General features: G+C 42.6%; 1 protein-coding gene across 3 annotated transcripts; it reads left to right on the top strand.

The window, feature by feature from the left end:
* The first annotated feature begins 10,194 nt into the window (after positions 1–10,194).
* Positions 10,195–21,370, top strand: Znf304 (zinc finger protein 304). Of its 3 annotated transcripts, none has more exons than XM_047529180.1 (3): positions 10,195–10,450; positions 12,315–12,441; positions 17,548–21,370. In XM_047529180.1, the coding sequence occupies exons 1-3, from the start codon at positions 10,436–10,438 to the stop codon at positions 19,254–19,256; spliced, it is 1,851 nt and encodes a 616-aa protein (XP_047385136.1). In that variant the 5' UTR covers positions 10,195–10,435; the 3' UTR covers positions 19,257–21,370. The 3 variants fall into 3 exon arrangements, with proteins under 3 accessions (XP_047385136.1, XP_047385138.1, XP_047385137.1); XM_047529181.1 differs by lacking the exon at positions 10,195–10,450 and adding an exon at positions 16,328–16,439 and having other exon boundaries at positions 11,467–12,441; positions 17,548–21,369; XM_047529182.1 differs by lacking the exon at positions 12,315–12,441 and having other exon boundaries at positions 17,548–21,367.
* The last annotated feature ends 892 nt before the right edge of the window (positions 21,371–22,262 follow it).

Below are 22,262 nucleotides of genomic sequence, written 5' to 3' on the forward strand. Positions count from 1 at the left end.
CTGTTAGAGGGAAATATAATTAATTTTTACATATTGACCTTGTAAGTTTTGACTTTGGTGATCTCACTTATTAAGTCTAACTGTATATTTTGATAGATTTCTCAGGATTTTATTAATAAAGTATAATGTTATTAACAAATAAATAACCAATTTCCTGATCTATATCCCTTCATTTCCTTTTCCTCTCTTCTTTACTACCTATATCTACTGTATGGTGTTGAATAAAATGGTAAAAAATAATATTTTTATATTTGGGGAAAACAATGTTGACCATTAAACAAACAGCTGTAGTTTTGTTTTCTTTTTGGTGTGTGTGTGTAGTGAGATGTGTACCTAGAGGTGTTTTACCACCTAGCTTTATACCCAACCTTTTTTTTTTTTTTTTTTCTTGAGACAGGGTCTACCAAGTTGCTTAAGGCCTTGTTGTGTTGCTGAGGCTGACCTTGAACTTGTGAGACTCCTGCCTTAGGAGTTGCTAGGATTACAGGCATATGCAACTGCACCCAGCTCATAGGTTTTTATTACATGTTCTTTATCGAATGTGGATAGTTTCTAACTTGCTTAGAGTTTATTATGCATATTATAATTATATGATTTTTCCTCCTGTAACCTGTTGATAATGATGAATTGCTTTGATTGAGTTTTCAATGTTGAACCTGCTCTGCATCCCTGCAATAAATGGCAGGTTTGGGGGAGAGAGAGAGAGAGAGAGAGAGAGAGAGAGAGAGCGAGCACGTGCATACATGTGCACCCACACATGCACGTGCATATGCACTAATTTCACATGCATGTGTGCAACCATTTGTTAGTATTTTGTTGAAAATTTTTGTATCTAAAGTCATGTGTATTGTTTTGCCAAACTAGCAGGAGGTGCACCAGAATGTGACAGGATTTCCCACAAGAGTTTCCCCCCAGCAAGTCCTGAGATTTGGCTGGTTAGGATTCCCAAGAATGAAGCAGAAAGCAGTAGGGTGATCGGTCCAAAGGATTTGTTAGGTGTACTTACAGTCAGAGAGGGCAGCACTTGTGGGCATACCCTTTAGATTTGAATGCTTTCATAAGCCTAAATATTTGTATGCAAAAGGTTTATAACAATAACACAAAAACTGGAAATAATTCAAATGACAGTTAACTGTAATATGCTTAATTGTGAGTCATTGAATGAGAACTGGTGCCTAAAACTGCTTTAATGCAACAAGATGAATTAATTTTACAGGAAAAAAGGAATTGAAACCTGTGTAGACCCCAACCTGTCTGTGGTTTGGGAATGCTATCTGACTCATATAACAAAATGGCAGTTTTGTCTTGTGAAAATGGTCATCATGTTCTCTGAAAAATCCTCCAACATGTTGGCTTTGGTATTTGCCAGTAAAAGTAGGGCTGGGTTGGAGGCTTCGTAGGTCTAGGGGTTCTGTTGAGGTCTGGAGTAATGACAGTGATTGTGACCCAAAAAATCCAGAGCAAGGCATCCAGAGCCTGGAATCATGGCAGGCATAGAACTGGGTTCCTTAGCAAAAAGGTAGAGTCCTAAAAAATCTGTAGTGATGTGTCAGACACAAAGTATATACAGTGAAACTTTCAATAAGGTCATCACTAAGTGGACCTCATACGCTGATAAAGTACAGAATGTTGATCATGTATGCAGTATGAACCGAGGGAAAGCAAGTGTGTGTCTGGAAAGCTATTGGGAATGTTCATTCTTTTGCATTGCCTGAGATTACATGGGAAATATGTAGGGAGTCATCAATCTGTATACTGAATATGTGTCCACTAATCTCATTGATAAACATGTATGAAAAGAAAAATAATTCTTGAACTCACACCTCTCCATTAAAAAGTGGAAAAAGATTTGCATGTCCCATATGAGCTCACTGGATTGGAAATTCCATCCAACAGTGAAAAGAATAGTGTCCTCCATAATTTACTTGTTTTCTTACTTATTCTTAGTTTGGTAACTTAAATGTGCACAAGTTATAGTAGCTACAGTGTTTGGTCTGCTTTGAAATTCTCATGAATAGTGCGATAGAGATGCTTTTTTTCTATTTCCAGGAAAAAGTACTGTATTATTTTCAGAAATATTTAAATGAATGTATACCTTTCTAATTATCAGGGTTCATTTACAGTAGGTACATGAAATGGTATTCCTTTAGACTTCCTTAATGGCACCTTATGAAAATGATGCAGATGATGTCATTTAGGGTTTATCCTATGCAGCCCTTCAAATTGAATCCCGTAATTTTAGAACAACAAAAATATATGTTGAGTAATAGAACTTGAGCACTTTCAGGGACCAGGGAGACCCCCTTCCGTGAAATGATACAGAAATGAAAGTGCAGAGAGGTCAGGTGACAAGTCCAGGAGCAGATCAAATATAAGGGTGGACCTCCCACTGCTCCTAATTTGTAAGAATACTACTTACAAAAGACCTATCAAATCGGCATTAGGGAAAGTATTATGTTGCAAAGAGAACATACCTCAACTCTCTTTGCTTCTTTTCTATATGGGTTATTTAATATTTTGTGGCTTAATTTTGAAACACACCTTAAAAAGCTTTTGGGGATTGTCTATTATTGATCTTGACCCAATACTGCAAAAGAAAACAAAACAAATTTCAGTACTTATTCCCATATTCATGTAATAGCCAATATATTTTTTCTTAAATGCCTCTTATTTTGTCCTTCATTTCAGTTCTGTTTCTTGCTACTGTCTTTTAAAATATGTTATTTATATATTCTTATTTTTCTTTTAGTTTGAAATATATTCACTAGTCTGTAAGCCAAAATTTATAATGCAAGGCTTTAACACATCAGAGCTCAGATTACTAATAACTTTGCCTTGCTCTTGGGCAATATAGAGGATTTTATTGAGAACTGGTATTGACACAGTAATTCTACTGAAGGAGTTACTGTTCCTGTTTTGTACAGATAATGAGGATTCTTGATCCTTAGATACACGCCTCTCTTGAATTCTCATTCCTTCTATCATTGCAAACCTTTCAACTGGGATCACCTCCCTTGGATTTCAACACAGACTTTAGGGTTAGTTCATTAAGTTTTTCATTTTTGATATCATATAGTCTTACTTCAAGCTTTTTCTTGAAAAAATACTAGAAATGTGTGCAGAAATACAGGTTGGCACTTATTTCATTGGCAACTTCATGATGCCCTTCTATGTCTCTGATCTAGTATATGTTGGATGTCAGTGGAGGTAATTTGTGGTGTTGTGCTGTTTAATAACCAAAGCCAGCTGCGTGCACAAGTAATAGTAGCTACAGTGTTTGGTCTGCTTCAAAATTCACATGAATAGTGCGATAGAGATGCTTTTTTTCTATGTCCAGGAAAAAGTATTTCTATTTCCAGGAATGAAAAAGTGTTTCATTCCTGTAATCCCAGCTACCCAAGAGTCTGAGGCAGGAGGACTGCAACTTTGAGGCCAGACAAAGCAATGTAGTGAGGCCTGTCTCAAAAAAATAATAAAAAAGGATAGGGGTGTAGCTCAATGATAGTGTACCCCTTGGTTCAAACCTCAGTACTGGAAGAAACAACAATAACAAAAATCAATTAGTATACATGTGTGCCTTTATGTAAAACTTCACTCAATATCTATGTGTAGTTCCCAAGTCAGGGAATTATTTTATTTAATATTTGCCAATAATCCTTGTAAAGAGGCATACCTACAGACTTCCTCAGAATATGTGTGGAAATATGTTAATGCTAATGAGAACAATAATAGTTTTTACTTATTGAGCAGTGTGTGAAGAGTATTTTTATGTAAATTCCATGAATATTTTAGTTCTATTTCTTATATCTAGTAATGAGAGTGTTTGTTAAGACTGAGTGCTGAATTCCAACCCAAAATTTTCTTTTCCTTTTCCCTTACTCCCTTCCTTTCTTCCTTCTTTCCTTCCTCCCAGCCTTTCTTCCTCCATCCTCCTCTTTCTTTTTCATGAAGATTGAACCCAGGGGTACTCTACCACAGAGCTACATTCCCAACCACCCCCTAAAATTTTTTTTTTGAGATAATATCTTGCTAACTTATTCAAGTTGGCCTTGAACTTGGGATCATCCTCCTTCAACTTCTTGAGAAGGTGCAAGTACAGGTGTGTGTCATGATTCCTTGTGGGGAGTCATCCATATTTAGCAGAATCAGGCTTGGCTGAGCCATGGGATACAGAGGACTAACTCCCAGGAATTGGCAGCCATGAGAGATTGTTTCAGACTGCTCAGGAGTAAGTGGCCTTGTATAGAAGGGGCTCACCTTCTGATATGCTAATTTCTTAAGCAAATGACTTCCCTAATTCCACCCCATCCTGTTCCTCACAGAGGAAGCCTCTCCTGGTCTGGGTCCCTCTGCCTATGTGACTATAAATAAAGGTGAAGGTGAGGTCCTCCATCTTGTTGGAGGCCAGATCTGATATGGCCCACTCTGTCACACCCCCTTCCTTTTGAAAAGAGTATTGGCTTTTGTGTATATTGAATAGACAATTTTATTAGTATTTAATTGACTGCTAGCACCATTTTCCTCTGACAAAAACTCTTCCCCTCATCCACACAAGACATGGAAGACTCCCCACATTTCCCATTTCACTCTGTGTCCCCTCCGGATGCCACAGGAGAAAAGGTGCCTCAGAAAGGTCTGAGGAGTTCCAGGAGAGAAGGAGAAACTTGACTAAGTACCAGTGTGACGGGTTGACATATTTGGCTCCATGGAAATGTTATAGACCAGGCTATATAGGCAGTGACCAAACAGACTTCACTTTACCTCAAGACTCCATGTCATGTAGGAAGTGCTTCTGTTGGAACACCCCACCTCTGAACCCATCAACAGTTGCTTAGCATGACATGTTTGGCAATGCAAAATGGCAAGTCTTGTATAATGAAAAATTGTTCCCTTTTTGATTCCTATTTTTCTTAGACAATGTACCATGTCAACAGTGGTTCTCTAGATTTTAGTAACCATTCTTTAACTTGTACCCAACTAAGGTCATTTTGATGTACTTCCCTTTTTGCCTATGATCTCATGATGTTAGTTTGTAATGTTGAATCATAGCAATAGACTTATGAATGGTGTACTGACTTATGGTATTAAAAAAACTCTGCAACCCTATGGTTAGTGCTGTTCTCCCAATAGCCATTTTTGGCATTGTGTGAGACAGTCAGCTGACTAATAAAGACTCTCAGATTGGAGTTCTCAGTGGTGATCAGTCTGTTTTTAAAATTGCGTCCCCCAACACCAGTGGGACCCTTGGCTTATATGATAGAAAAGAATTTCAGCACTCACCACTCAGAGACATGGACATTTATTTAGGAAAGTAGATTTATTCAAGGAAGAGTTCAGGCCATCTCAAGTACAGTTTTACAGTTTCTGGCTTTTTTAAAGGAAACTTGGTGAGGTGTGGGTATGCAGGAATGATATCTGATTATCTTAAGATTATCCTTAGGCTGGTATTGTCTTCATTATCTGATCAGTAGATAGCACTGGAGAGTTCTCTAAATTATAGGTTTCTCAATATAGCATCTCTCTCTTATTATTTATTTGGGAGTTAGTACAGTACACAGGTAGATTTACAGATTTCCCAGAAATATGATAGTAACAGACCTGGGAAAGAGACTAGCTTAAGGAGTGACAGGCCTGGAAAAGCACATAGAATGTAAATATTTTTTCCTTGACCTTAATTTATTTCCCCTTTCTACCTATTTCCTATTCCTTCTATCCTACTCCACAATAGGTAGAAGCTGGACTGTGAAACTTTCCCTTGCTTTTCCTATTGACCAAGAATAAAGCATCCTTCACTGATCAATCAGTGCTTCATCTTGTTATTGGTTCTACAATTTCAAACAGAAAGAAGAACGAGGTTTCGTGAAAAAAATTAGTGACACATCTACTGGGGGTCTTGGAACCTATTTCCACTGTATAAGGGGAGACTTTTGTACTTATTATCAAATGCATTCCTGTTATCATTATTATTCCTAATTATCACTAATTGACCCAAAACATTATGGTACAGTTCAGCAGATGCCCATCATGCATGAGGAAAGCTGCAGTCCTCAATGTTCTTTAGTTATGTGTGATGGTACCCACCTTTGGTGTTCTGTCCAGTGGAACCAGCGCAGAGAAAGGAGACACTACTACTCTTTTGTTTGACGAGATTTATTGCGTCCTCCCTGTTTCTCTGTCTCCTGCCTTCTGCTTATTATCTTCTTCCTTCTTCTCTCTCCCTCTCTCCTCCCCCAGACTCCTAGCTATCAGCCAATTATAGCAAAGTTTTCTCTCACACAGGAGAGCATGCATGGGAATGCCAGCATAACACTACATAAATCACGAGCTGTCCACATGCAGCATGATATTAGATAGCCAATCCTTGAGCCTGGCGTTAACATGTCATAAGTCTCCAAGGAACTAGTAACAGCAAACAGCCTTTTGGGGTACTTCCTCATTTTTGCAGCCAGCGCCCTTTGGCTCACTGCCAGGTGCCATCTTGTCCAAGACGGCCCTCAACATTTGGCAAATTAAACAAAGGCTGTGGATTTATTGGTGGAATATAGAAGTACTCATTGAAACAAGGGAAATGTCGATGAACTGGGTGGCAAGGAAGACAGAATTCCAGGTCAGTCCTGGACCTCAGTGTGGTGGGAACTAGAGCAGTGGAAATTAATTGTATTTTGTGGGTTGAAGTGAGGAAGAATGCCATATTTGCACAAAAGCACAAAAGCTGTGACATTTAAGTTGAGAACAAAGGACAAAAAAGCTGCTAACTGAAGATACTAGAGGAGTCTGTAGCAAATTTCCCTTGGGAGTAAATTTCAGAGAAAAAAAGGGATCTGGTTGGAGAATGAAGGAGGAAGCATAAAATGCAGGAGATGAGAGGCCAAGGAAAAGTCATGGAGGCCATGGCAAACTTTCTGACTGTTACAGAAAAGAAAGGTGAATTTAAATAAAGGACTGGCATGACTGGGTTTACTTGTTCAGATCTTCCTGACCAAAGACAGGAAAACTACTTGCAGTGGTTGCAACGGTGGGGGCAAGAAGACTAAGACAGCTGAACTGGTGAAAGGGACAGGGTAGGAGCTGGAACTCACAGTCCCATCCCCAGAGTTTCTGAGTTAGTAGGTCCCAATGGGTTAAAAAAAACCTGCATTTCTATCCAGTTTCCAAGTCTTGGGAGAGCTGTCTGGGTACTCCAATTTCCTTCTCTCTTTTAGTTTGTGTATTTTGAGAAGGATGTGTCACTAAATTGTCCAGAGGTGTCCTCCAATTCTTGAACTCAAGTGATTCTCCCGGCTCAGCCTCCCAAGGAGGCTAAAGGCCCTCCCCACTTTGCCCCGTACAGGAACCATGACTTTGTAAACAACAAATTAAAGAAATGTTTACTAGTGCTACTCCCAAGAGCAAAATGTTATTTTTTCATAATCTCTGTCCTCACTTCTCCGATATGTGAAGTAGCTTGCCCAGGGCAACACAGGTAGGAAGGCCAGGGAACGTGTCTTCTGTGCCGCTCCATGGCTACGGAAATTTAAACACTTCTTTTAGGAAGCAAAACTCTACCCCTGTAGTTGGAGCCCGGAAATTTTATTTCCTCATGAAATTTGTCACAGCAGTGCCACCTGGCCGTTGCTAAGGGGAACGCAACAGACGCATGCCTGTGGACGCCTAAAGCCCAGGAACTACTTTACTTCGAAACCCATTCCATTGTGCTTCCTCAAGCACCAAGCAAAGGGAGACAAGGGAAAGGGGCGTTTCCTGCAGGGACAGGGCTTACGGCTCCGCAGAGGGAGACTACACTGTTTCTTCACGTTGACTGGAGTGTGTTGCAGGGACTGCTTTCCTGAACAGAGCAAATGTAGTGGGTATGGAGTCGGGGAGCCCGCCTCAGTGTCGTTTGGAAGACTTCATCTCACTTAACTGCTCCGTCGTTGAGAGGGAGGTTCCGATTGTGGGACGCAAGACGTCAACCTTCTTGTTTGTCTGGACACGCATTCATAAGGGCTTGTACTTAGGGTTCCACACCTCCTTCGCTCCAGCTTCCAAAGGCAGCGCCCTGGGCCTTGTGAGTATTTTGCACCGTCCAAAGTTATGTGCGATTGAGTTAGATCCTTGACGGCAAGAACTCTGTGTAAGTTTCTTGCCAGCTGTTTCCATAGGTAGGTGAAAAAAAGACAACTGGCTAATTTACATAAGTAGGAAACAGCATCCAAGATGGAAATTGATCTTTTTGTAACTTATTTTTGGAAGCAGTATAATTTTTGCTATACATCTCATGGTTTCAGGGTCCACAGTTACACACATATTGCAAGTTTTAAATTCGGCATTATTTGAGCAGTGTGATGAAATCTTGAGCCATCCACCTGGCAAGTTAGAAGCCAGTCCCTGGAGTATCAACTGTAAAAGTGTGTGGCCCACACCCTTTTCTCCGCATGGAGAAGCTGGAAGGTAAGGGCTCCCTCCCATTTGCTAGTGATGCACCCCATCTGGTTTTTATGAGCATGGTTTTTAAGAGCATGTCTCAGATTTTCCATTTTAGATTTCCTTTATAGATAGTTGCCTGCTGTTTAGGTGTCTCTCGAGTCCTTATAGATTTCTTCTAGAGGGAATTTGATTCATATTTATTCAGTGTGATCTGAAGCTTTCTAATCAAGTCATATTGTTGATGTCTTTTCATTTAAGAATACTTGATGTTTGATTTTTAAAACTGAGCCCAAAACAGCTTTTATTCATGTCATTTTAAAATATCTATCACTCTCACATTTCTTGCTTCCGATATACTTCTTCCTTTATTATTTTCTCTAAAGCCTGATAGTGATCATGTAGCTATGCCATCTTCCCAGGTGTCTCCTAACAATTTCTTCTGATGAGTTTTTTTGTTTTTTAATTTTCCTTTTGTTTTTAAATCTCTTGAGGTCTTCTTCAAATCCTCAACATTTTTCCATGGCTATATTTTGGCTAAAACAAACACAGTAAAAGACATATTCAAATTCATTTATAATAAACTTTGAAAAACACACATGGAGAAGGTATTTTATTGTTTAGTTTTTTGAGATTGTTTTGTGTTGCTGTAAAGAAAATTGGTACCAGAGACATCAAGATGTGCAAAGGTATGGATGTGTGAGCCACCTTGGAACTTTTAAGAAACTTAAAGATCACTGTAGGGAGTTTAGGGTCTCAGTACTGTATTGGTCCAGCTGAGGGAATGGTTAGAAAGGCTTCACAGAGGAGGTGACTACTGAGTTGGGACAAGCTAAGAACACATAAATCCCAGTGGACTTGTTCCAGGAATGCCAAGTGGCTGGCACATCTTGAGGGGAAGTCAGACACCCCTGAGGTCAGTGGTGACTGGACCATGGTAGAGGAAAAGACCTAGGTCTGGTGTGCATGCATTAATATAGCCAATAGTAGGCATTCTGTGGATGTCACTAATATAACATTCTTTAGCCCCGCACTGAAGATGTGTCCATGTTACTGACAAGGTGAAAGTAGGCCAGGCCTGGTGGTGCACCCCGAAAGCCCACCTACTTGGGTGCCTGTGTGAGGCAGTAGGGTTGCACGTTCAAGGCAAGCCTCAGGATCTTAGTGAGAGACGGGTTAGAACGTGAGTTAAAATTAGAGTTAAAGGAAAATTCCGGTTCTGTAACATGAGGTTGGTCCCCAATCCCAAGGGAACATATAGATTGGGTCCCAGAAGTTGCATTTTTATGTCTGTAGCATGCATATGTGTGAAACATGGGACTCCAATTTGTGAATCAAAGAATTAGAAGGGCATTTAGTGTTGGTGCCTAGAGTCCCCACGAGGAAGGTGTATTCGTTTATAACAATGGAAGTCCAGTCTCCAAAAGCTGAGAGTTGGTCCTGCTAGAAGCAGTTGAGATTGTAGACTGCATCACCTGCTGGAGCCTTCTGAGGCCTGACACGTCCCATGTGGCGACGGAAACCCGAGTACGCCCCTGTAAAGGGAGCGCGACTGAGACACGGTTTCCTCCGTCTTCCTCCCCTACCTACCCTCGAGCCGTGATCCTGACGTTTGGGTGAATCCGAAGGTGCCCCGGGTCCCGCAGGCCTCAGGGTCGAACTGCATTACCCAGAAGTCTGCGCGGGGAGCACGCGACCGCGAAGGGCCAACACCCGCTGGGGGAGGGCGTTTCCTGCCGCCGCGGCGTGTGGGCGGGACTTCCGGCGTCGCTCTGTGACGCACCCGCGGGGCGTGTCGGTGCGCTGGGGCTGAGCGGGCTGGCGTCGCGGGCCGGGTCTCCTCGCAGCTCCGCGGCGGGGCGCGGCGGTGGGTGAGCGGGCTCGCCGTCGCCGTGCGAGGACCGGGACCCTGTCTCCATCTGTCCCGGGCAGGCTGAGGCGCGGCGGTTCCGCGGAGGCTGGGGCTTGGCGGGATCCGCCGCCTTCGCCCGCGTGTCGCCACCCGGTCCCGCCGGCGGCGGTGTCCGCGCGGATGGACGCGGCTCAGGTGAATAGAGCGCCGCGCGGGCCCTCGCTGACCCGGACGCCGGGGCTGGAGAGCGCCGGACGCTTCGGCCTCGTCTCCCGTGCCTCGAGCGTAGCATGGAACGGGCAGTGGGATGAGAGACAGGCGGTTTCCAGGCACGGGGGCCAGCGTGTGCAGATGCTGGGTCAGGAGGGCAAGGCTCGGGCCAGCAGCGAGAGCAGGGTCTCAGGGTCTGGCCGGGAGTGACAGCTCGCTTCTGAGGTGGCGGGGCCCTAGCGGGTCTGTAGACGCGGAGGCCGGTCTCAGCAGGATCCCTCTGGCTGCAGAGTGGAGAGTTGGGGGGCCTGGGCAGGAAGCGCAGGTCGGAGCGCATTGCAGTGTGTAGGTGAGTGTCGATGGCGGGGGGACCAGTGTGGTGGCGGTCGTGAGATGCCCGCGTGTTCTGCATGTTTTTCAAATACACTCGGTAGGTGTTCTGAGGGGCCCTCGATATCCTAGGACCCATCGGCCATCCTGCGTACACTGTAGTCTAAGGGCCCCGATGGGTGTCATTACTAGCTCAAGATCCTGACTCCAGACCGCGTATTCTAAGGAGAAGGTCACTCTCCTGGTAGTCAGTGGGAAGACGAATGGAAAGGCGAATGGGACCTAGCCAGTGGCATGTGCAAACGCTTGGACAGAAGATTGGATTGGGAGTGCTGGAGGAACCACAGCTCTAGTGTACCTATTGGGAGCAGAGCCTGGGCAGGGGTAAGACAAGAATATTAGATCGCAAACCGGGCTTCTCTTCTGAGTGTGCGGAAAGCCAGGGGAGATTTGGAGCAGAGGAGAGAGATGATGTGACTCAAATTTTCACAGGCTCCTGCCTTTCAGGTTGAGAACTGACTGTGGGCACGAGGGAGGAGTCTACTGGAATATTATTGATAGCATCTGACTGAGAGTTGTGGATGAAAGAAGTTGGCGAATTTCTTGTTTTTTTTTTTTTTTTTTTTTTTTTAAGTAGTGTGACAGGTCTTTTTTGATGTGAAGGGTGAAGGAGAGAAAGTTAATTGTGAATGACTCCAAGGTTTCTTTTGTTGTGCTTTATTTGGTAGAGTGTTGAATGTGGTGTCAGCTATGATAGAGAAGTTCTTGGAGTGTTTTTTGTGTTTATATTAGATATTTGGCCATGTCCATTTAAGGAGTCCTAGAGACTCCCTAGTGGAGTTAGCAAACTGGATATCCAGGTTTTTGGTTCTGGGGAGGGTTTCTGTTGAAGAAATTCCAAAGACAATAACCAATATGTGAAGCTGTGGGAATATCTTTAAGTCATGGTAGCAAGTCATAGTAAACAAGTAAGAAAGATGAAACTGAGGATGAAGGATGGAGAGCTGTGTCTGTTTAGCTGCCCAGGTGGCAGTGGTGCATGTTTTTGTTGACTTGGGAGGAATGCCATGGAGATGGTATGGGCCAGGAGTTGTGGTGCTTGGGTGTCCCAGAGTCAGCCAGGTTGGTTGAGGCTGATGTGCATGTTGGAAGGAATGTGGATTAACAGCCTTACAGCTCTCGTATTGGTGGCTCCTGGCAGAAGGCTGAGTGGAGTTTAGGTCGTATCTGGCAACCATGGTATGGACAAAACAATATTGGTCGTCAGTTGAGTGGGGCACTCCATGCCAGGCTCATAGTTTAGGCAGCATCTTCACACTTGCCTGGTTAAGGCCAGGTCTGGACACAATGATGAAAAAGATATGAGGAGGAGCAGGCACTAGGGGCGCCAAGGCCTGGTGTCTCCTGAATTGGGAGACTGGCCAGGAGAGGGACCAAGTGCTGCCTATTATGTGAGTGGATAAACTGGGGGACTGGGGAGAGATGTTGCCTGAGGGCTCAACTGTCCCCATCATGCTAGGGCTGTGTGACCTTCGAGGATGTGTTTGTATACTTCTCCTGGGAGGAGTGGGAACTCCTTGAAGAGGCTCAGAAATTCCTGTATCGTGATGTGATGTTGGAAAACTTTGCACTGGTGGCCACACTTGGTAAGTCCCTGTTTTAGTTATCTATTGCTACATGGCAAATCACTCTAAATTTTAAAGACTTACCACAACGAGAACTATTATCTCTTAGTTTCAGTGCCTTAGATATCTTGGTCACTGCACATGTGGGTGTTTTTGGCTCAGAGTCTCTTAATGAGGTTTCAGTGAAGTCAGCCAGACTGAGGTGTCCTCTGAAGGCCTGCTTGGGAAGAGTCTACTTACACTCTCCCTTTTTTTTGGAGGGATGGGTACTGAGGATTGAACATAGGGCCTTATGCATGCAAGGAAGGCACTGTACCATTGAACTAAACCCCTAGCCCAACTTTGTCCCTTCTTGAACTGAGAGCATGAGTTCCTTGCTCAAGCCCTCTCAGTGTACCTCATATCATGGAGGTTGACTTCTGTTTGAGCAAGTGAGCAAGAGATAGTGCCTAGGATGGAAACCCAGTATTGTAACTTCATCTTAAAAGTGACATTCTATTTCCTTCCCCATATTCTCTTTTATAAATAAGTTAGTCAGTGCACCTTATAATAAAGGGAAGAGACTTACATGCGGGTCAGAGTACCAGTAAGTAGGAATCACTTTGGCCATCTTTGAGGATTCCATCCATAGACAGTTATACTTATCTCGGTGTCCTTGAATTCTTTGCCAGGTGTAGCTTTTGTGCACTGTCACATCAGTGAGTCTTCCACACACCCCTACCACATTTTTTATTTTATCTTATTTTATTTTTATTTTTATTATTTTATTTTATTTTTTATTTTTGCATTAGCAGTGATCAAACCCAAGGCCTTTTGCCTGTACTAGGGAAGTGTTCTTCCAGTGAGCTATACTTGTAGCCCACCCTCCTTTCTTGAGTTACCAGAGTGGATGCTATGGATTTCCTCAACAGTCCTCACACCACTTTACACAGCCTTGAAGAGAGGTTTGGGGTTTCAGGGTGTTTTAGTCTTCAAAGGATTTGACACACCTTGAACACTCACTGTCCTATTGCCACTCACTGTCCCTGTTTGCCCTCCACTCTCTACCTGTGTTTCACAGGTTCTGTTTCATCCTCTAGCTATCATTTTCTGAGGCATGGATATGTGTAGGGATTTAGCTTCACCTAGCTGCAGCCACCTTGAGTCTTAACCATATTGACTGCCACTGCTGTATTTGTGCACATAGTTTCCTTTTCCTCACACTATAAATGAACAAAACCATTAGAGTGGTATGTGGCTTTATGACCTGACCCGGCATTGTCAGCACCAGGAATTTGACTCTTGTCTTTTTAGCTGGAGATAAATCAGTATACATTTATCTTAAATGAAGTCATTTCTGTCCTGATCTCTTTATAAGCCCTCTTCCTCTATTTAAGTTGCAGATATCTCTTGCTACTGTCCTTGGCTACACTGCTGTAATTAAGTCCCCCATAAATTGAACTTTGTCCATTTCTGGATTCATTTACCTTTTCTTTTTTCTTTTCTTTTTCTCTTGGTTTCACAGCACTTTGCAGATTGTTCTCATATGCTGGGATTGGATTTTCCCAGAGCTGTTTGCATGCCAGCCTGGAGACCAAGAAAATGGGGAAGAGGAAAGAAGCTCTTGGGGGGAAATCTCATATTGGCCATGTATCCATATGTGGGAGGGGTGACCCATTGTTAGATGTTTATGGGCCACTGTTTGTACACAGGAATGACCCAGAAATGCTGCTGGGTGTGGCACAGTTATTTGTTGAATGCTATTTACCCTGCTGTAGTAGGGGAAGATTGTATTTCTGCTGTAGCACATTGGCCATTGCTGTGGGCTTTTCAGTTGACCACTGATGTCCAGCTGACTGTGAAAGGAAGAGCAAAGAAATTGCAAGATCTACAGCTTGAAAGAGATACACATCTACCTCTTTTTTAGCCTATTACTTGACTGAGAAAGTGGAAGACCAGATTACCAATCTAAAAACCCCAGCCTGATGATTTCTGCAGCTTGGGGCAGATTACTGAGAGGAAAATCATGTGTGAGCTGTTGTCTCAGGACCAGAGTGGGATGCAAGAAATTGGAATCCCTGAGAGGAAGGGAGTGGGGAAGGATCTGAGGGATAGGGAATATGGACCCCCTTGCTGCCTGTGAGTCCTGCTTTTCTGCTCAACTGTTAATGCAATGAAATGTAGAGGATAGCATATTCAGTTGCAAGAGGGGGCTCCTCCAGTTCAAGGAACTATGGCTGTTTGGGAATAGGCTGACAGAATTGCCAGATATTGCAAAAACTCTTTTAAACAACTGCCCTATGAGTGTCTCACTGCCTGGGTGATGAGATTCTGGGATATGGGAGGAGATGATATTTCTCTGGTGAGACTGAAACTGAGAAAGGAAGCAATATTGTCACTCATTGGTCCCTTTGGCAGCACCTGCATAATGCCTGCCAAATCCACAGAGTAATTCCCACATAGGTGATATTATCTTGGGCACGAGAAGAGGCATGGCCCAATGAGACAGACTTTTTAGGACAGATATTCTGTGGAAAAACAAAGGAAGCCAAGGGTATTCTGCAGAAATTGGGCGTGCAACAAGCAACTTATGCCTGTGTTTCAAGGAGCCAGTAAAGCCATATTTTATAGCTGGAATGAAAAGCAAACTGTTACAAAATTGTTCTTCAGAATGGCATAGCCTTGTTTTCTCCCTGCTTAGCTGGATTGTTGACAAGATGTGTATTATGCAGGCAAGGCTGTTTTTGACCTGGGAGAGAGAGAATGTAGTCAGGACAGGGTGTACCTTGTCACAAAATCTGATAAGAAAAAGGGACAAAGAAAAGGGCAGGGTAAAGTTTTAGGGAGCCTATTAAAATAACTAGAAAAAAAGTGGAACAACTACATGCTCCTCTGTGCATGAGGGGATGAGCTGTCAATTCCAACAAGATTTAGGGTCCCAAACCTTCTGAAGTTCCCAGGTATGGGTCTGGTGGTCTGGGTAATATTTGTTTGATTCTAGGCACAGTGTGAGATAAAGTGCATACCTTCCCAATCCTTTTATGGTAAAGGATGTACAAGCTTCTGTGGGGCTTCTGGGTTTTTGGTGGGCTTTCTCTTTTTCTCTGGCTCAAGCCTATTCCCACTGCATTGATTGGTTAAGAAAGGAACTATGAGGAGCTAGAATATTCCCCAACAGGGAGCATTTGAAAAAGCAGAGGCTTTGATAACCCCAGGTGCAGGTGCTGGGCACCTTCTACTAGCTGTGCCAATGCAGTTAGACATCACCTATACAGCATATGGCATGAATTCTCTAGAAAAAAATATCAAGGATGAAAGCTAGTTACCTGTAAAATAGCCTTACCATCCAAAATGGTCACTCCAGTACCCACATTTCAAAGTGCAAGCAGAGGCAGCCTCATACCTGAAAACAGGGGAGCCCAAGTGTCTGGGCTTACCATTGACACCTTACCATTTTCTTAGGAATCACTCATGGACCCCATCTTGTTGATCAGCGTATGTGCTGTGTTCCAAAACAATAGCCCTCATGCTGCTGCTGATGCCGTGTTGTGTGACAGTTGATGCACGAGTGTCTTTTTGGATGGTGTAGATTTACCTTTACAAGTTTCATCTAAGCACTTTTTTTGGTCCATAGTTTCAGTATTTTGTTTTTTTCCTCTTTACCTTGGAAACAGTGCTATTATCAAGTCTGAATTAATGTCTTCTCTGAGCCTGTCTCTTCTGTAGGTGATGTATGAGGTGACATGTTACCTTCTGTATGTGACATACATTACAGAAGAGAGAAGCATGTGAGATTATATAATTCAGTTCTGATGGGTTAAAAGGGATTCAGCTCAACTTGACTGAATCTTGAATTCAGTCATCTTGAATCATAACTGTCATGATCACCTGAGTAACCATAATCTGATTTTCCCGTGTGGTTTTCTAGCATGCTATAAACAAAACCATTAGAGTGGTATGTGGAGCTCTCTGACTGGAACCTGATGCTGTTACAGCAGGAATGTGGCTGATGTTCTTGATATTAGCTTCAGATAAACCAGGTACATTCTGGGTGGATGGAGTCACTTCTACCTAACAAGTATATTAGCTGTCTGTCTCTGACCCATAGCCCAGAGATTCACTGGTCTGGACTGACACCTTTGACCATGCTTCTGTCACCAATAAATTGCACTCCCCGCAATTCTGATCTGCTTCCCACTTCAGAATCATAGCACCTGTGGCCAGTTCTCCTGCACTGGGACTAGTTTTTTCCTGGAATTCTGTTCCCATAATAAGAGGTACTAAGTGGTCACAGAACTGTTCTGGCAAATTCACCTTGTGTTTCAGGGTTGGTTTATCTCATATTTTGTTTAGTTTCCTATAGGGTGGGCTGACCTGAGCTAGTCACTTTCTCTTTGTTTCCTGAAAACTTTCCTCTTCCAGATCCCATGTAATGCCCAGTTGCATAGGGACAGAAAGCCCTGGGTGTCTGGTTGGGCCAACACTGCTTCAGTTATAGTAAGAGAGAATTGGTGAAGACCTGGCTCCCCCTAAAAGGGAGCTGGGGAAGAGTCATATTAGGGTTAGACTCAGATCCACCTTGAATTATGTTCTGGTCCCTGTTGAGCCTGTTTTGTTGCCAAGTTTCATTCCTACTCTTCTTTATCCTTGGCACTTTGTCCACATGCCATTTCTTTTCTGTTAACCGTCTTTTGACTATTTCTTCTCCTTTGTGGTCTCCATGTGTCACTCACTCTCCTTTGCTCCCTCTGAAATGTTCTATGACACTGGTCTGTCTTAACATGTCTTAAGTTGTGCACATTAAATAGTCCTTGAGAACCATTAGTATTGGAGTCAGATTTTCCTTGTCCCAGACACACCTGTCTATGCAGAGCTTATTTGACACTAGCATCCAGGGCCCTGCTGAAACCTTTTGCAGAGGCGTGAATTAGGTGCCTTCCACTGACTCCCTATCTTATATGCCATTATTAGGTCTTTGCCTATCATTAAGGCTCCTCTAGTCTGTGACCTGTGAAGTCAAGTGACCCTTCCTCACCCTGATCCTGGCTCCCTGGTTCCTCCTATAAGCCAGTTGACTGTTTCTTCTAATGACACTACTGCTTTCTACCCAAGTCAACATTGTCTTCACCAGCATTTCTTTATTTTCAGGTTGTTGGTGTGATGCAGATAATGAGAAGGCACTTTCTGAGCAGAGAACTTCAGCAGAAAGACAATTGGAGATAAGACCTCCTGAGTCAGGTCTCTTCATCCAGAATGCCTATCCATGTGAGATGTGTGGCCCACTCTTGAAAGACATTTTACACCTGGATGAACACCAGGGATCATGCCCTGTGGAGAAACTGCATACGTATGGGCCACATGGGAGAGGATTCTTCTTTAGTGCCAAAGTTTACCAGCACAAGAAGCCACAGTCTAGAGAGAATCCCTTCAGAGGGGATGATGGAGGGACCTCGTTTATGAAGACCTTGACAGTCTGCACATCAGGGACATCATTTTCATGCAGGGATGAAGAGATAAACTTGCCAGACAGCTTTGACTTCTTCCAGCACCAGCCCAAGCACAGTGGATTGTGTCCCTACAAAAGGCCTGAGTGCGTAAAGCCTCTGTCACAGAGCTCCAGTCTCAGGAAACACCAAGGAGACCATGATGGACAGATGGTTTACAGTTGGGGAGATAATCAAAAAACCTTCCTGAACACCTTCACTTTTTTTAACAAACAGATAACTCATACTGAGGTGAGATCTTTGAGATGCGTACCATGTGCAAATGTATTCAAGGAGAAATCAGTTCTTTTTAATCACAGAAAAATTCACAGCGGAGAAATATCTCATGTGTGTAAGGAGTGTGGAAAGACCTTTATTCACTTGTCTCACCTAAAAATGCACCAGAAATTTCACACCGGAAAGCAACATTACACATGCAGTGAATGTGGGAAAACCTTTAGCCGTAAAGACACACTTGTTCAGCATCAGAGAGTCCACACTGGAGAAAGACCTTTTAAGTGCAGTGAATGTGGGAAAGCCTTCAGTCGTAAGGACACACTTGTTCAGCACCAGAGATTTCATACTGGAGAAAGACCTTATGAGTGTAGTGAATGTGGAAAATTCTTTAGTCAAAGCTCTCACCTTATTGAGCACTGGAGAATTCATACTGGGGCAAGGCCATATGAGTGTACTGAATGTGGGAAATTCTTTAGTCATAAATCCAGCCTCATTAAACATCAGAGAGTCCACACAGGAGCAAGGTCTTATGTGTGTAGCAAATGTGGGAAAGCCTTCAGCTGCAAAGATACACTTATTCAGCACCAGATAATTCACACTGGAGCAAGGCCTTATGAGTGTAGTCAATGTGGGAAGGCCTTCAGCCGTAAAGACACACTTGTGAAGCATCAGAAAATCCACACTGGTGAAAGACCTTATGAGTGTGGAGAATGTGGGAAATTCTTTAGACATAGCTCCAATCTCATTGTACACCAGAGGGTGCACACTGGAGCAAAGCCTTATGAGTGCAGTGAATGTGGGAAATGCTTTAGCCACAATTCCAGCCTCATTCTACACCAAAGAGTTCATACTGGAGCAAGGCCTTATGTGTGTAGTGAATGTGGGAAGGCCTACATTAGTAGCTCTCACCTTGTTCAACACAAGAAAGTTCACACTGGAGCAAGACCTTATGAGTGCAGTGAATGTGGGAAATTTTTTAGCCGCAACTCTAGCCTTATTCTCCACCAGAGAGTTCACACTGGAGAAAAGCCTTATGTCTGCAATGAATGTGGGAAAGCCTATAGCAGAAGCTCCCATCTTGTAAGGCACCAGAAAGTTCATATTGGGGAAAGGCCTTGTGTTCAACAGTTTTGGTGACTGTTTAGCTGCATTTCTTAAATTTGTTTAGTGGCAAAAATGTCACACTAGAAAAAGATCTTATGAATACAGAAAATTTGCTATTTCCTTTTTCAAGTAATCGTGCTCACATCAGAGAAAATCTCTGTACTTTTTGTGAGAGAACCATCAGCCTACAAGTAAACCTTGTACATTCTTACAGCTACTTTGGGGAGATTTCCAGTAAGACAGATATGTGTGATGTTTTCCTGAGGTGTATTGGAGCTTCTGAACTATTCATGACTCCAGGTTAACATCACTGCCAGCACCTGTGGCAGAAGCCATCTTATTACTACCAAGCATGTGGGCCAATCCCACCATTTTGTCGAAGGAAGGCAGTCTCTTCTTGTTCTCCTATTTGAGTGTTCTAGGCCATTGAGGGTCCTCATTTCTCCCCTCGTTAAGATCTGAACTAGGGTCTGCTGAGGATTTTGAGACAAATTTTCCCTTGATCAACAATGTTGGCTGTGAACATAATAGCCGTGACTTATTTTTCCTAGTGCTAAGTCACAAAATGTTGCAACTACCTGTTCCATTCTGCTGTTTATACAATTATAAAGGCACTTTATGTCATTATTTATGTTGCTATGTTTACTTTGTAGAGTGAATTGTGAAAAAAAAGTATTGGTTTCTGCCAACATAAAGGGAGAAACACTTTTTGTGGGTACAACCTATATTTGCCTCAGAGGGGACCACAGGAGTGCAGACAACCGTTCTAGGTCTAGTTTACTTAATGTGCCCTGTTGACATTCGCCTGCTAGGAAAGACGGAAAAGTTCTATGTGCCTGGTTCTTGCTCTGAATACAAGGATTTCTTGTGATCCCAGTGTTCATTCTGAGGAAGGCATAATTTATGAACATGTCACATGCTCGTAACAGTAACCTGAGTAGGGTTCCCTGAATGTCACATCCCCCAGCACTGTTGGGGGATTGCCATCTCCTGGACCTGTGCAGGGGCCAGTATCTGATATCCAGCAAATCATAGGCAAGTGCCCTTGACTGTTAAGACCTACAGGGCAAGCCAGGAATAATAATTGGTACGTAAAACACTGAAATGTTGGGAGTGGGTGTGACTGGCAATCTAAAGATTTGTACATTCTGACAGGTTGCCCACAAATACCCAAGAGTATGGCTGTGTGGAATGAGGATTATGGAAATTCTGAGTCTTTAGATACTGATATTTCCTGTGTCCAGGTCTACCATAAGAGTAAATAAAGGTTTGTGTATTTCTGTACACCACCCCTCCAGTTATTGACTTTATAGCCATCACTGCACAGATGGGGATCACAGAACTGATAGTAGGGATAGGGTTTCTCTGATCCCACCAGCACTCTAAGTGACCGACATGGGCACCAACATTTTTCTCAGTTTTTTGCTAACATTGAGTCAGGCATTATTCTCCTAAATTGGGAAATGAGTATGAACAGCCAAAATAATTAGCAGATTCTACTTTCCATGAAGAATGGTTGCTAGAGGTTTCTATGAGGGAATGTATTGTTCTTAATGACTTTACTAAGGTATGATTAACAAGCAATACACTGCAAAAATGTAAAGTATAAAATGTGTGCTGTTACAGCATGCATCAACTGAAACAATCATGATCCAGTTACCAAATGTATCTGACACACAAATACTTTTTGTCTCTGTAATCCTATTACTTTTTCTTAATTCTTCCATATTTAAAACAGCAAGCATTTTGTAGGATTTCATAAATGGTAATTTATTTTGAGAGTGGGGGCTTGGTTTTTTTCACTAACTATAACTATTTTGAGATTAATCCATCTTGTTGCATGCATCAGTAATTTGTATTGCTAAGTAGCATTACAGTACATGCCACATTTTCAAAATCCATTGTGTTGTTAATGAATGTTTGGGTTGTTTCCAGTTTGGAGCTGTTACAAATAAAGCTGCTATGTAGATTTGTGTTCAAGTTATGAGATAATACTCCATTGTATGGGTGGGCCAGTTTATCCATTCAGCTTTTGAAAGAAATATTTGTTGCTTTCAAGATTTGACAATTATGAATAAATCTGCTACAAAATTGCATATATAATTTATGTGTGAATGTAAGTTTTCAACTCATTTAGGTATATGCCAAGGAGCACAATTTGTTGGATTACATATTAAGAGCACATTTAGTTTGTAAACTGCCAACTTGAATTTTAGCCATTCAGATAGGTGTGCAGTGCTATTGCTTAGTTTGTAATCTCCTAATGACAAGTCAAGGACATATTTTCATATTCTTTTTTAATCGTGTCTTTGGTGAAGATGTTTTTAGTCAAGTCCGACTTACCCAGTTTTTTCATGGATTTTTATTTCTGTTTGCATTAGTCAGCTTTGTGTCATTATAACAAAATGCCTGACATGGTACTATGAAATATAGAGAGGTCTGGAGGTTCAAGCTTAAGATTGGACATTCCTGTTGATAGTCTCTGGCAAGGGTGGAAACTCATGTCAGGAGTGCATGTTAGAGTAAATACATCTGGAGCCAAGAAAAGGGCTGGGGAAAGAATGGCCTTACACTGTTAAGTTCCCAAGTCCAGTATTGTAAGGAAAGAACTGAACAAAGGAAAAATGGAGGAATGTAGGAGAGGTGACTCAACAGTAACAGGTTTATTTGGGACAAACCTGCAGCAGGGGGTCCCTGTGTAGCTTGGAGCTTATCTTTCATTTATAGCTTAGGAGAGTTAAGGGATGGGAAAAATTTTTCAGTGTGGCCATTGCTATGGAATTGTTAGGGAAGGGATCTTACGTTTGTTACCGTCATTCTTTTTGGTTATCACTGTTCCATTTTGAACGGTATTTCTCAAGATTTCAGTACCAGATAACAATTCTCATTGTAGGATATTGTCTGGGGTTTAGTCTGGGTCAGGGTGGCCCTGGGGTGACAGTTGTTCTAGGATGGATATATTCCAAAATGGTATTGCCTAAGTTGAGTTTTCCCTAATAGGTATCAGTTTAAGGCTAATGACTAAATTGAGACTTCTAT

Source organism: Sciurus carolinensis, chromosome 16 (genome assembly GCF_902686445.1).
Source record: "Sciurus carolinensis chromosome 16, mSciCar1.2, whole genome shotgun sequence".
Classification (NCBI taxonomy): domain Eukaryota; kingdom Metazoa; phylum Chordata; class Mammalia; order Rodentia; family Sciuridae; genus Sciurus; species Sciurus carolinensis.

What these genes read in the sequence shown, in the direction of transcription:
- Znf304 (XM_047529180.1), top strand. An exon ending in TGCACTGGTGGCCACACTTG is followed by an intron (nt 12,442 to 17,547) that starts GTAAGTCCCTGT and finishes CTTTATTTTCAG; the next exon opens with GTTGTTGGTGTGATGCAGAT.